This window comes from Leptinotarsa decemlineata, unplaced genomic scaffold, assembly GCF_025532065.1.
Source record: "Leptinotarsa decemlineata unplaced genomic scaffold, Ldec_3_MD MMD2_tig00026369_RagTag_RagTag, whole genome shotgun sequence".
Taxonomy (NCBI): Eukaryota; Metazoa; Arthropoda; class Insecta; order Coleoptera; family Chrysomelidae; genus Leptinotarsa; species Leptinotarsa decemlineata.
The window spans coordinates 3,865,279-3,880,206 of record NW_027412709.1 but is presented as its reverse complement, the minus strand read 5'-3'; the positions used below and the strand labels follow the sequence as shown (position 1 = coordinate 3,880,206).

Sequence of the window (14,928 nt, the reverse complement as noted above, 5' to 3'; positions counted from 1 at the left end):
GGTTAAGAGAAAATAAAATAATGTGTTGTTCTGAACAAACCATTGACGAATCCACCCATGATATGGAGATTAGCAGTTTGGAGAAAACGTTATTAGAACTCGGTGAAGAAAGTGAAATGAAGAAAGAGCACATCAAGGAACTGAAAAAACAACATGAAATATTCGTCGAGGACGCCACAAGAAATGAAACGGAAATGAACGAGCTGATACAACAGCAAGAAAATTTAATATCTGAACTAAAACTGCAGATCCAAAAACTGAGAGTCAAACAAACAAAAAATGTTGATACCCAAACAGAGACCTGTACGCAAAAAAGAGATAAGGGAACTTCTACTGACTCATCTCTAACAAAATCCAGTGGCGTATCTAAAATAAATAACGAGAGCTGTAAGGCCTATGAAAAGAAAATAGATAGGGGAACATCATTGGATGCATCTTTATGTGAATCACGGAACCTAGTTAGTATAAACAACAATAAAGATGACCAAAGTGACTACTATGATAACCAAAGAATTGAAGAGCTTACCAAATACGAACATATTAAAAATCTAGAAGGAATGAAAGCAGCTGAAATAGATTTGAAAAAAAAAATCCTTTTTGTAGCAGGAAATTACGGACAAGACATGGCAGGTTTCCTGAGAAGACAGTTAAATAACAGATATAGTGTCCAATCATTTCTGAAGACGAATTGTATGAACAGTGAACTTATAACAACAGCAATAAATATCAGTAAGGATTTCACTAAAGCTGATACTGTAATCATCTGGCCAAATAATACCCATGAATTTCCAATAAGGCACCTCTCTTCAACATTATCCAACACCAATCTAATAATCATAACACAGCCTTACAGATATGATATTAAATACATTAACAGCACAATATACAATAGTAATCCATCTCTCATGAAAGAAGTACGGTATAACAACTTGACCTCAACTGTAATAGAGTGTAATAATGTACTTCAAAAGATGAATTATCACCGAGACAAAAAAAATATAAAAAGAACTGGGAAATGGTATATCTGTAAATTTATCTTAAGTCTTCTCGTCCAAAAAAATACAGAAACAAAGCAAACGAATATAACAAATGTACCCATAAACTTAGGAACGGGCGAGGTGGAATCACTTGATAATGAGACTCAAGAATATGGGGAACACTCACTTGCTGCAGAACTAAAGGAAGCTGAATCAGGAAAACAACACACAGAAGATCATTTTTTATATCCTCTAATGAGCGAACAACGCCTGAACTGTGCATAGAAAGAATTAGAACATCAAATGCAGAAATTGACAAAATAATAAATCCACCGCAGAATAATGAAAACTTTCTCGGTTCTATCACCACAAAGGTTTTTACTTTAGCCCATCAAAATATGCAAGGAATCAGTAACAAATTGCTGGAATTGGAAATTTTTTTAGAAGAAAACAAGTGTGACATATTTTGTGTGTCTGAGCATTGGGCTCGTGACAATCAGGTTTCATCTCTTAGATTAGATGGTTTTTGTTGCGGAACGGCTAACATACTCATTTTTATTTTCTTAATTTTGCCTCACCCTGTACCCTCAAAACGACTTCATTATGATTGCGCCCTCTGTGGTGTGTTGGAGCGATGAAAAGGGACGAACAGTGTTGTTGTATTGGTTTTCTGTGTGGTTGATTGTCCGCCATTTCTCGACTGCCCAGTTCAACTGTGAATATTCGTTGTTTGCTGATAATATTTGTTTATCACACCGCATAATATCGTGCTTCTTGATATACGGATTAGCTTCGATTCCAAGAACTGGTACCAATCTCAGGACTCTGATGAGACAGTCGCAATCCACTCAAGGTAAGTCGTCTTTGAGGGATTTACTTTAACATTTGTTAAGTATCATAACGGTATACAGTCCCTACTATTCCTATTACCGTTCCGTTACATGGTCCTTCGAGCCGCGATTAGAATCATTCCTGTTGAGTCAGAGTTTTCTATAAGAATTTTTTTTATATCATTCAAAAGAAAAAAATTTTTTTTGAACCGCTCATTTTTGAATTTCATTCTGAAAATTGCTAATTTCAAAGTGACTCTCTCAAATCTGCATAATTTTGTGAATTCCGTAGCGAAATTATAATTTCTAATAAACATAAAATTGAATTTTCGTCTCTATTTTCATATTCTTGCCAAACAGTACTTTCGTTGAAAAGTGGAAGTGTATCTACAGCGCATGACCAACTAATTATCTTGCGCTCAACATACCATTGCTCCGTCGATCACTGAACTGCTTTTATATTTTTTGGAATTCCTCAATTCCCGCTGTCGTTTTTGCTCGCGTTTTTTATCACCTGTTACTTTCTGGGTATTCCTTTCGAATTCACTTTGTTTCTTTGCTCCCATATCAAAATGGATAAGGTTAAAAAATACAAAATTTATCGTAATTCTGCTATAAATGAAATTACAGTATTGAGAGCCCTTTCAGATAGGGTTAAAACTGATAAGTCTATTCGAACTTTATTTAAAGTTAGATGCGAAGAGTTGGACTCGATAAAAGACGAGTTCACAAAACAGCATAATTGTATTATCAGTACATTGCTTACACTTCCAGATGAAGATGCCGCTCCAGAGGACGCGGTAAAAGAAGCGTTTCTTGCAGAGTTTTACGCTGTAAAGGCTGTTTATATGGAATTCATTGATGACGTGGTTAATACCACACAGGCACCTGTTTCATTTCTTCAAACGAGTACGAATTATTCTAAAGTTAAGCTTCCAAAAATAGAACTTAAAAAATTTTACGGTGAATATAAGAATTTTCCATCCTTTATCGATCATTTCAACTCAGTTATTCACAATAATGATACCTTATCGAATGTGGACAAATTCGATTATTTGATTTCTGCTTTGCAAGGTCCGGCCTCAGGAATTGTAAAGACATTGAAAGTAACAGATGAAAATTATAAAATTGCATACAATGCATTGAATAAACGTTATTCGAATCGGAGATTGTGCGCCCAAGATCTTTGGTATGAGATTGATGGAACTTCAAGAGTGAATGGTGATTGTTCTTCTTCAATCCGAAAATTATTAGATACATTCGAAGAAAATATAGCTTCTCTCAAATCTATGAATTTTCCCACAGATGAATGGGATTTTATGTTGGTTATGATGCTTTTGAAACGTTTAGACGATAATACAGTAACCATGTTTGAAATGAAACATTGTTCATCCGAAGTTCCAACATTTTCAGTTTTAGTTGAATTTTTGAATGACCGCTGTGTTACTCTTGATACTTTGAAAATTTCTCGTACTCAATCGAAAAAAGCTATTGGCATATCCAATACTAGAACATACAATTCTCCAGCTCGAATAACGTCTTTATTTGCGAATAAATCTCCTGCATCAAATTGTTTATTCTGTCAGGAGAGTCATTCACTTTATACATGCCCAGCTTTCGCGAATAAACTACCTTCTGAGCGTTATAACTTTTGTAAAAACAAACATCTATGCTTCAATTGTTTGAGTAGATCACATGATTTGAATAAATGCCGATCGACTGCTTGTTGTAAAAAATGTTCTTCGCGTAGTCATCATACTCTTCTACATTTCGATAAAAATCCTGCTGTGGGGGGAAGTGGTGCTACTTCATCCACAACTACTTCTGTGGAAATTATGAATGCCAATCAAGATGATTCTCCTCATCTTACCGCTACTAGTATTCTCGCTGCTTCGAATGTTACTGCCAAATCTCATAATGTTTTATTGGCAACCGCTCTTATTGATATTTCCGACAATTCAGGAAACTATCAAACCTTTCGCTGTTTAATTGATAGTGGAAGTATGAGTTCGTTTATCACGAAACGAGTTGTAATGCAATTGGGATTGCCAAAAAAAGCCTTTTCTATTGAAGTCAAAGCGTTGGGTTCGATGAAATCCTCGACTTCTGAAGGACAAGTTTCTCTTTCGTTCAAGCCCTCATTTAAAAATGAACCGATATTCCACACCGATGCTATTATTCTTGATAAAATATGTGACAATCTTCCCAATTTCCGCATTGAATACAAATCATGGAATCATATTTTGAATTTGCAACTTGCTGATCCTAAATTTTATTGTCCAGGGAATATTGATATTCTTCTCGGGGCAGACGTCTTCTCTCAGATCATATTGAATGGAAAAATATCTGGGAAGTGTGATGAACCATATGCTCTGAATACAGTTTTAGGTTATATTTTAATAGGAAAGACCAATAACCACCCGCCTGCCATAACTTCTTCTTTTTTTTGTGAGGCTTATGCGCCTAACAATGTAGAAAAAATTCTCAAATCTTTTTGGGAAGTAGAGTCTGTTCCTGATACTCCACACAATACATCTGATGATATTGCTTGCGAAAAAAGTTTTGTCGACAACGTAACTCGAGGTGAAACCGGTCGATATATAGTTGCATTGCCCTTGAAGAATGAAACGGTCCAATACCAAGGTATTCGTGACCTTGCTGTCACTAGGTTTTTATCATTAGAACGCCGCTTAATCAAAAACTCGGAGTTATACCAGCAATATTCTGCGTTTATGAAAGAATATTTAGACCTTAATCATATGGAGCTGATCTCTAGTATGGACATTCCATCCACATGTTATTACATTCCACACCATTGTGTTTTGAAACCCGATAGCACGACTACAAAATTGCGAGTGGTATTCAATGCCTCAGCAAAGTCTTCGAATCAAATATCGCTCAATGATAATTTATACACTGGTCGAAAATTGCAACAAAATCTTTTCAATATTATCGTCAATTTCCGCATTCATCCTTAGTATTGTGTATGGATGTGACAAAAATGTATAGAATGATTCTTGTTAATCCTTCTCATCGAGATTTTCAAAGAATCATTTGGAGATTTGATCCCAAATTACCGCTACAAGATTATCGTCTTCGTACTGTAACTTACGGTATGAACTGCTCGCCCTTTCTTGCGCTCAGAACACTTGAACAATTAGTTAAAGATGAAGGTGGTACTTTTCCGCTCGCTTCACTCGCACTCAGTTCCACCTGCTATATTGACGACTTCGTGATGTCTATTCCTACCTTTGAAAAGGCTCACCAACTCAAAACTGAAATTATTACCTTATTACGAAGAGGAGGCTTCGAACTTCGAAAGTGGTCTAGCAATGACCTTTCTTTGCTCTCTGATTTGCCTCCCTCTTATTTGTCCAACGAACCGCACACGTTTTCTGAAGATATCGATTCTTTTCTGAAAATTTTGGGATTGCGTTGGAATCCTTCTGCTGATTGTTTTTCTTTTATTGTCTCTGCAATTCCAAATCGTCCTTGTACTAAACGAACAATTTTATCCGAATTAGCTCGCATATATGATCCCTTAGGATTCATTTCTCCAGTTACATTTTTTTGCAAACATCTCATTCAACAACTATGGTTGTCCGGTATTGGTTGGGATGATATTCCCAATAATGAAATTATTCGTATCTGGAATCAGTATCAAACTGATCTACCCGTTTTATCCAGTCTCAAAATTCCGCGGATGTTCACAAACTCCCAAGCAATCGCTTATGAAATTCACGGATTTAGCGATGCATCTGAGAAAGGATATGCTTGTGTTATTTATCTGCGTTCTTTTGATGCCAATGGACTGAATCATGTTAGCTTCGTATGTGGAAAGTCCAAAGTTGCACCAACTAAGAAAATTACTATTCCGCGTTTGGAGTTATGTGCAGCCGTTTTATTAACGAAGCTGATTTCATCAATCATTTATCTTATTACACCCCAATTAAATCTGAAACGTGTTTACTGTTGGTCCGACTCCCAAATAGTGTTATATTGGATTAAGGGTCATCCACACCGTTGGAAGACATTTGTATCAAATCGTGTGACATTCATCAGGGAGAAAGTCGCTCCTGAACATTGGTATTACGTAGATACCACCAATAATCCGGCGGATGCTGCTTCCAGAGGTTTGTTACCCCGTCAGATGATATCACATTCTATGTGGTTCACCGATCCGCCTTTCCTTAAAAAACAAGATGAATGGCCTGATTCGCCTTCTCTGCCCCCTGCACCCCCGGTGGAGGAGGAAAAATCAATTCCAGTATTTTTAACCTCTAGTAATGACCATGTCATTGATATTTTATTAGAAACGCATTCTTGTTTCAGATCGCTACAAAATGTTCTAGTTTACTTGCTACGTTTCATCAACAATTCGAAAAAACCTTCTCAAAAATTCTTAGGCTCAATTGTGCCATGCGAGCGCCACAACGCTCTTGTTAGACTTGTTCGACATGTCCAAAGTATCCATTTTTCTGAAGAAATCGAAACTAAACGTTTTTCAAAACCTTTGAGAAAACTTCAAGTTTTTTTGGATTCTGAGGGAATTTTACGTGTTGGAGGTCGTCTGAAACATGCCTCCCTCTCCCATTCTGCCAAATATCCTATGTTGCTTCCACGTTCAAGTCGTTTGACTATACTTTTGATCAAATATTTTCATGAGAAGTTTTTTCATGCAGGTTTTCGCACGACTCATTTCCTTCTGTCGCAACAATTTTGGATTTTATCTCCAAAAAGAGCTATCAATTCAGTTCTCTCTCAATGTATTCCATGCTGGAAACAAAATCCTAAGACTTTTCAACCCCTCATGGGGAATTTGCCTATTTCTCGAGTTTCTCAAGTTAAACCATTTTCTCACTCAGGTGTCGATTATGGGGGACCCTTTTCGATAACTCTCAGTCGCCATCGTGGTGTGAAAACAATAAAAGCATATTTATGCATTTTTGTTTGTTTCGCTACCAAGGCGGTTCATCTTGAACTTGCCAGCGATCTCTCTACTGACAGTTTTTTAGCAGCTTTGCAAAGGTTTATTGCACGTCGTGGACGTGTATCCCATATTTATAGCGACTGTGGCACCAATTTCTTAGGTGCCCAGGGTCAATTACTCCGTTTGCTCGAATCTTCAGCTTCTCACGAGAATATTGTTTTTCATCCTACTCCGGCAAATGCACCTCATTTCAATGGGTTATGCGAAGCCGGAGTAAAGAGCGTTAAATCACATTTGGCTCGTGTTATCGGCCAACAAATCCTCACCTACGAAGAATTTTATACCGTGTTAACATTAATTGAATCCATCTTGAATTCGCGACCCTTAACGCCCATGAGCGCCGATGTTGATGATCTCAACACTCTCACTCCCGGCCATTTTTTAACTATGGAACCTGTCTCCAGTCTACCGCTGCCTGATTATTCTGATGTACCCCTAAATCGTTTAACGAGATGGCAACTATTACAACGCCTACATCGGGATTTCTGGCATAGGTGGCATAAAGAATATTTGCACACTTTGCAGCAAAGAGGTAGGTGGTTGAATGGCGGTACTTCCCCTCGCATCGGTACTCTTGTACTTATCAAAACTGATAACCTTCCCCCATGCAAGTGGTCGCTCGGTCGTATCTCCAAATTGCATTTTGGTGATGATCAAGTCGCGAGGGTAGCAACAATTAAAACAACGCATGGTACCTTGAAGCGCCCCCTGGTCAAGTTGTGTCCACTTCCACTTGAATAGTACACGACTTTTCACTTTTCTTTTCAGCATTTTTGTTTTATTTGATGTTTTGAATATTTATTATTAATTTTATTCAGTTATATATTAGAAAATGCCTTCTGCATTTTGCGGGCCAGTAAATGTTGCGGAACGGCTAACATACTCATTTTTATTTTCTTAATTTTGCCTCACCCTGTACCCTCAAAACGACTTCATTATGATTGCGCCCTCTGTGGTGTGTTGGAGCGATGAAAAGGGACGAACAGTGTTGTTGTATTGGTTTTCTGTGTGGTTGATTGTCCGCCATTTCTCGACTGCCCAGTTCAACTGTGAATATTCGTTGTTTGCTGATAATATTTGTTTATCACACCGCATAATATCGTGCTTCTTGATATACGGATTAGCTTCGATTCCAAGAACTGGTACCAATCTCAGGACTCTGATGAGACAGTCGCAATCCACTCAAGGTAAGTCGTCTTTGAGGGATTTACTTTAACATTTGTTAAGTATCATAACGGTATACAGTCCCTACTATTCCTATTACCGTTCCGTTACAGTTTTGAAAATGCTAATTTTTCTTGTAGAAAAAAATCATTGCATGGAGGAGTAGGCATTTATGTTAGAAATAATATAAATTTCGAAACAGTGAAAACCAAATCTGTTGAAATAGATTTTGAAGTTACAGCAATTAGATGTAATTTAGGTGTATTGAACAATTGTAAGTTGAATACTTTAGTAATAGTAGTTTATAGGAGTCCAAATGGGATCTTTGACATTTTTCTAAATACTCTTGAGGAAACGATTAAGAACTTAATAGAAAAATATAAAAATCCTAATCTCATACTGTGTGGAGATTTCAATATAAATTTTATAGATGAATCCAAAAACCTCAGCTCCTTAAGAGATCTTCTTAGTTCATATAATATCTCATCAACCATCAACACTCCAACAAGAGCAAGTAATTGTCTGGATAATATTTGCACGAATATTGACATAGGTTTATATAATAGCAAGGTGGTTGATAATTACCTCAGTGATCATCAAAATGCTCAACTAATTCATATTGACATTAATTCTGATGAAGCCATTCAAACAACACCCCTGCACCAATTTAGAGATCTTAATAACCAGTACAATATTGAGTACTTTTTATCATTATTACATAATGAAGATTGGGAGGATATGTATCACTGTACAGGAAACGCAAATGAAAAATTTGAGGTCTTCTTTCAAACTTTTAAACACCTTTTTGATATTGCTTTTCCTCTGAAAACTGCGAAACTAAAACATAGATTAACTCAAAAAAAAAAACCATGGCTAACAAAAGGTTTACTAATTTCCGGCAAAAATTTGAAGAATATATATGCCCTAACTCTAACAGGAAATGAAAATTTCAAAGCCTATTATAAAAAATATAAGAAACTATACAAACATCTGTTAAATGTAGCAAAAAAAAAGTATAATAATAGCCTGATTGCCAACTCTAAAAATAAAGCCAAAACTGCTTGGAATATAATAGGAACAAATAAAAATTCAAAGATGAGATCGAATACCATTCAATTGAATATAGATAACAATATCGTTCAGGACACCCAGATAATAACAAATCATTTTGCTGAGTATTTTAATAGTATTCCAACAATACTTTCGAACAATATAAAAGAACCATTATATGAACTCACACTTAAAGATTTCAATCCTTTTACTTTTTCCTTCAAACCTGCTCTAGAAACAGATATAACACGTATAATAAGTAATCTAAAAACTACACATACTACTGGTAATGATGATATTAGCTCTTGTCTGTTAAAAAAGTGTTCAACATATATTGTTAAACCATTAACTTGTGTGATTAACAGCTCTTTGGAGGAAGGAATCTACCCTGAAATTCTGAAAGTCGGTAAAATAAAACCCATACATAAAACAGGTGATAAAACTCAGGTTGAAAATTTCAGGCCCATCACTGTTCCCAGTGTGTTTGCAAAAGTTTATGAAAAGTGTGTGGCACACATGGTAATTTCTTTTTTTGATCTTCATAAACTCTTTAATGCAAATCAATTTGGCTTTAGAAGAGGGCGGTCAACAACGCATGCCATAATAACATTTCTTAATGAACTATATAATAATCTAGATGAAGGAAAGAGAACCCTGGGTGTTTTCTTGGATCTTAGTAAGGCATTTGATTTGGTTAACCATAAAATCCTACTAGATAAATTAGAAAAGTATGGATTTAGGGGCATTCCATATAAATGGTTTGAAAGTTACCTGGGCAATAGAACACAATATGTTGAGATAGACAAGTTTAAGTCTATTCACTGTAATTCTACCATGGGAGTGCCACAAGGTTCTATTCTGGGACCATTGCTTTATATAATATATGTCAATGATTTTGCAGGTGATGTTGTAATGTATGCAGATGATACAACCTTACTGGTAAATGGACCAAACATCTCCGCTACAGTTGACTCTGCTCATATAGAAATATTGAAAGCACAGGATTGGTTCTCCAAAAATAAATTAGTTTGCAATGATAAAAAATCCTCTTTTGTAAGATTTAGTTATGCACCAAAAGGTTATGATCACAGCTTACTTTTAAAAGCATCAAAAGGTTCATTAAAACAAGTAACATCAGTTAAATTCTTGGGACTTAACCTCTCAGAAGATTGTAAGTGGAATCATCACATTCATGAAATGTGCAAAAAAATATCACCAATGTGCTATTGCCTGTATCAACTTAATAAAATTGTGGACAAATCTGTATTACTTATGTTTTATCATGCACATGTTCACTCTTTAATCTCATATAGCATATCAGCTTGGGGTTTAAAAGTGAAGCGCAAAGGGTGTTTATTTTACAAAAGAGAGCTGTCAGAAATATTCAAAGAGTAAGTAGACGCACGAGCTGTAAAGAACTATTCAAAATCCTAAAAATTTTAACCTTACCTTGCATTTATATTTACCAGATACTGATGTTTGTAAAATCAGACAGACAATTGTTTGCTCCATTGAATAGAAACAAATACAGTACAAGAAATTCAACTTTATTGGAAATACCAATTCACAGACTGGCCAGGACCGAATCAAGTCCTTTTTATATGGGTATCAAATTATTTAATAAATTGTCACCTCATGTTAGAGAAATGTCGCTAAGAGAATTCAAACAGTATGTGAAACAACTTTTAATTGACAAAGCCTATTACTCTGTTGATGAGTATTTGAAAGATCCTATGTAATGTATAATTGGTTAATGCCTTCATGGGTTGATTAGAATGCCAACACAATTACCAAATGTAGCTCAGTTCATAATTATATTTAATTTTGATGTACCTACGGTTTCAATCATATAATCGACTGTTTCAATCAACGGGGTTTTCTGTCTATATATTTAGATTTTATTTTATTTTATTTTATCTATCATATTTATTTTTTATTTTTATTATTGACTTGTTCTATGTCATCATGTTATGATCGTTATGAACGAATAAATATTATTATTATTATTATTATTATAATAATAATTATTATATCCACACAAGAAAATGTACACCCCCTGTATATGAGATCGTTCAGCTGAAAGGAATAGTTTTTTTATTGAATGTGATAACGCGATAGTCGTGGCCACCATAACAGACCGAATAGACGGCGAATAATTATTTATCGATACCGAGATCACTTCGCGAAAGAGTGACTTGAAATACCTCTTATTTCAATCCGCTCAAGAACATCCAGGACTACTTATGAGTTCGTACAAGACCCCTTTTTACCTCAAATCAATTAAACCGAATAGACCGCGAATAATTATCAATACCGAGATCACAGCATAGGTAACCTATGCTGTGCCGAGATCACTTCGCGAAACAGTGACTTGAAATACCTCGTGTTTCAATCCACTCAAGAACCTTCCCAAGACTCTGCAGGCGATCCAGCCGACCCACTCAAGAGTCCGCACGCGACTGCTTGAAAACTTTTCCAAAACATTTCAGCCACAATTCCGTTAGGAGTTGCGGTTCAAAATCTACCAGAAAATCTTAAGAATCAGATGACTCTGAAATAATTTCAAAGACTAGTACTATTATCACCCTCTTCTAGTCCGACAATTGTAGGCTTGTTGTTTATATACCTGATCACTTCAGAGTTATCCCCATTTCTTTCAACTGTTTTTTCACTGCCATGTAATGTAGTAATTCCTTTGTTTTATAGTTTGGTCCTCAAAGGTTTTTACTCATGCCACAGCTTGTTTCTTGCTTTTTAATATTTACATCGCCTCCTTCTGATTGTTGTTATAACTGTGAGTAGGCAATTTTGCCCGATAAAATCTTACCGATTTTATAGGGGAACATTTTAATTCCATACTTTTTAAACGGGAAAGAAAGACATTGGCTTCCTACTTCTGTTTTCTACTTCATACAAAAACATATGGGAATCTTCCAAAAATGTATCCCTTTCGAATTATAAACATTTTTGATATTCCTCATATTCTCCAATTTTTGTTGTCTCGTGAAAGTAACATGGGATTCAGTTATATTTTCCATTCTGTTAATCTGGCACTACTTTAAAATGGTTTCAATTAATTATAATCCGATAATTTCTTATAATCTCAGGAACATTCTCATTTGGAACAAATTTTTTTTTCAATAAGGTGCACCTTTTGATGCAAATTTCAATATTTTCCATCTGCCAGGACTTCGACAAAAACTCTTGTGTTGAGGAGCACACATTCGTACCATTCTGTGGTAAAAATAGACATAGATAGTATAATCACACTCAAACGGTGATTTTACATCTTTTTGTTGGAGAAGGAATAATCCTCAACAATGACTTATTGTTTTTGTCGAGTTATTGTTTCGAACACGCCTGAAGAAGCTATTGTAAAATGAAATACGTGTAGCGATCTTGTAAACTATGAAAATCTCACAATGAAGTATTTTTTGAATGTGTTACAATGGATTTTCATTGGCCAGTTACATCACATTTTTTACACATCATTATAATTTGTGTGGCAATATTTCAGGCATATTGTAAAAATATTATAAGTGACCCATACCCAAGACTAAAAGATGCATGGGGTACAGTTACAACTCATTCTACAAAACTGGGGAATGCAAATTCTAATCATTTGGAATTGGAAACGGCGAGGCGTATGCAATTAATACCGTAGAAGGAATAACTATACTTAGTTTATTATAGGTACGGGTGAAATATTCAAATCAACTTGCTCAATTGATGACTTTTTTATTTTATAGAAATTCACATTGAATGTAGTTCATTATTCGTAACAAACCAAAACCAGTTGTAAAAAATAATAAACTTAGTAGAAATCAGACAAAATTATTTTATTCATCCTATATTTATATCAGAATCAAATTTCATATTTGAATTGAACTATATTTCGAAAATGGTGCTTTGAAAAATTTTTGCTGGAAAATATTGATGAATTCGTGTTGAGAATCTTCTGTGTGAATTTGAAAAAAATCTTTTTACAAAACTTGATCGAAACTTAAGGAAATATCTTCCTTGGAATCCTAAATACCGTTAAAACAGTTAACTTTACAATAAACTTAACTGATCAAAACTACTCCGAACTCAATGCTAAATCAAAACACCTTATTTGAAATTGTTGCCATGAAAAAAGTTTTTCGAGCTGCAGAATATCTTCAATATCAAAAAATTTCAATTGAATTACAATCATCATTCCTGTTAACCCACGAACGTTTGCAAAATTGAAACATATATTCTGCCTAGGGGTTATACGTGGGATGCGGGATTAAGTTCTACTTCCAAAGACATTTTCAGTTTTTCAAAAACAAGTGGGCTTTGTCGGTGAAGGGTAAACCTTTTTTTTTCAGGTGTTGTTTTCTACTTGTCCATCTTTAAACAACTGGGATCTAAAAAATGATCCTCCTAACCTGCCTAGTTTTTTATCTTTCTTCTGATTACCGTTGAAAATTTCTAAAATATTTATAGAAATAGCATTTCTAACTGATGGATGAAATAATCTGCTGTGTGTACGAGAACCTTTGTAACTACTACATCTGTTGATGATTTTTTTTGTTTTATAGGGACTGAAATGTGGAAAAGGAAAGAATGAGAAAACAAACCTTGGAAATTTGAGAAAACATCTGGGAGCAGCAGCTGGTACAACAACAGTCAGATTAGATTTTGAACATGATGTCGGCAAAAGTTGTGTCGATATTGTCATTACTATCACTAAACCTAGAAAAGGTTGATACCGAAATTATACTAAATTTAACAGTTGAAGTTTAGATAGTTTCATTGATTTTTGTACATTTCCTTTTGTGTGTGAATCGTGAACTTGCTTACAAGTAAATATCAGAAAATTTTGTAATACTTATACAAGAAAGATAATCACACTCATTCGAGAAGGTTCTTAGCTCTCAATACGTGACTCTAATCGCGATCTTACCTTGATTCGACGACGCTGAACAACTTCCATACCCCGAAAAAGCTCACAACACAGATTGTAGAGGAAAGATAAGAACATGATAAAAAACTATTTCTATTCACAATCTATCAACTCAATGAGGAAATATTGAGATGAAATTTCCAAATATTCCCGGGAAACTAGTAAGACTAACTAAAATGACTATGAAGCGAAAGTCTTATCAGAAGACGGAACTCTATGCCCAGCACTACATTATATTTCGAATTTACTAAAACCCAAAAAATGAAGTATATTTGTTACACAGGGCATCTCTACTATATATCACAGTATAAATCATTTAAGAAGTTGTCGAATTTATAAAAAAAGTAACAATGATAGAATTACATATTGCACATTAAAATAAAAGTTAGTAATTCTTTATCCCAACCAATTTTCAGTGTCGATGTTAACTGTAATGATAGTTTCGGAATCAACCAATGGGATCAAAGATCTTCTGAGCTATTGACAATAAACCTCGTTTCGTTTCAGGTGTACTATTCAAATTAATGAGACTGAACAAATCACAATATAGAACATATTTTTGAGAATCCCATGAAATACGTAAAATAGATATGTTTCTTTCATTGGAAAAATCACCAGCACAATTACTCGATGAATTATATATCCATTGTCTGAGGTTGAATTTCCCAAACGACATCAATTCTTCTGATTGACTAATAAAATTGTCCAACAGGGCCCCCGTAAGGGCTACTGGCGCCTGTGTGCAAAAAAGGATTTTGGCGCCCCTTAAGGCATTTTGGATCATGTTTTTTTATTTATTTTTTTGAAGGTAGGTAGGTGCTTGCAATAAAGCAAAAAACTGAACTTTAGAAGTCATATTTATTTGTAGACTAAAATATCAAAATGAAACAAACAGAATAAAATCATAACAAAATAAATGAAAATAAATTCTTGTTCACACTCATTTTGAAGCATTTACTTTATTAATAGGGTACAGACACGTTGTTT

At 34.9% G+C, this 14,928-nt stretch overlaps 1 protein-coding gene across 1 annotated transcript in view; it reads left to right on the top strand.

Annotated features, from left to right (window-relative positions):
- LOC111514616 (uncharacterized) overlaps positions 1-13,775 on the top strand; it is a 33,580-nt gene extending 19,805 nt beyond the window's left edge. The window contains exon 4 of the mRNA XM_074185284.1: positions 13,577-13,775. Within this exon, the coding sequence (XP_074041385.1) occupies positions 13,577-13,744 (168 nt within the window). The 3' untranslated portion in view covers positions 13,745-13,775. The remainder of the gene's footprint in view (positions 1-13,576) is intronic.
- The last annotated feature ends 1,153 nt before the right edge of the window (positions 13,776-14,928 follow it).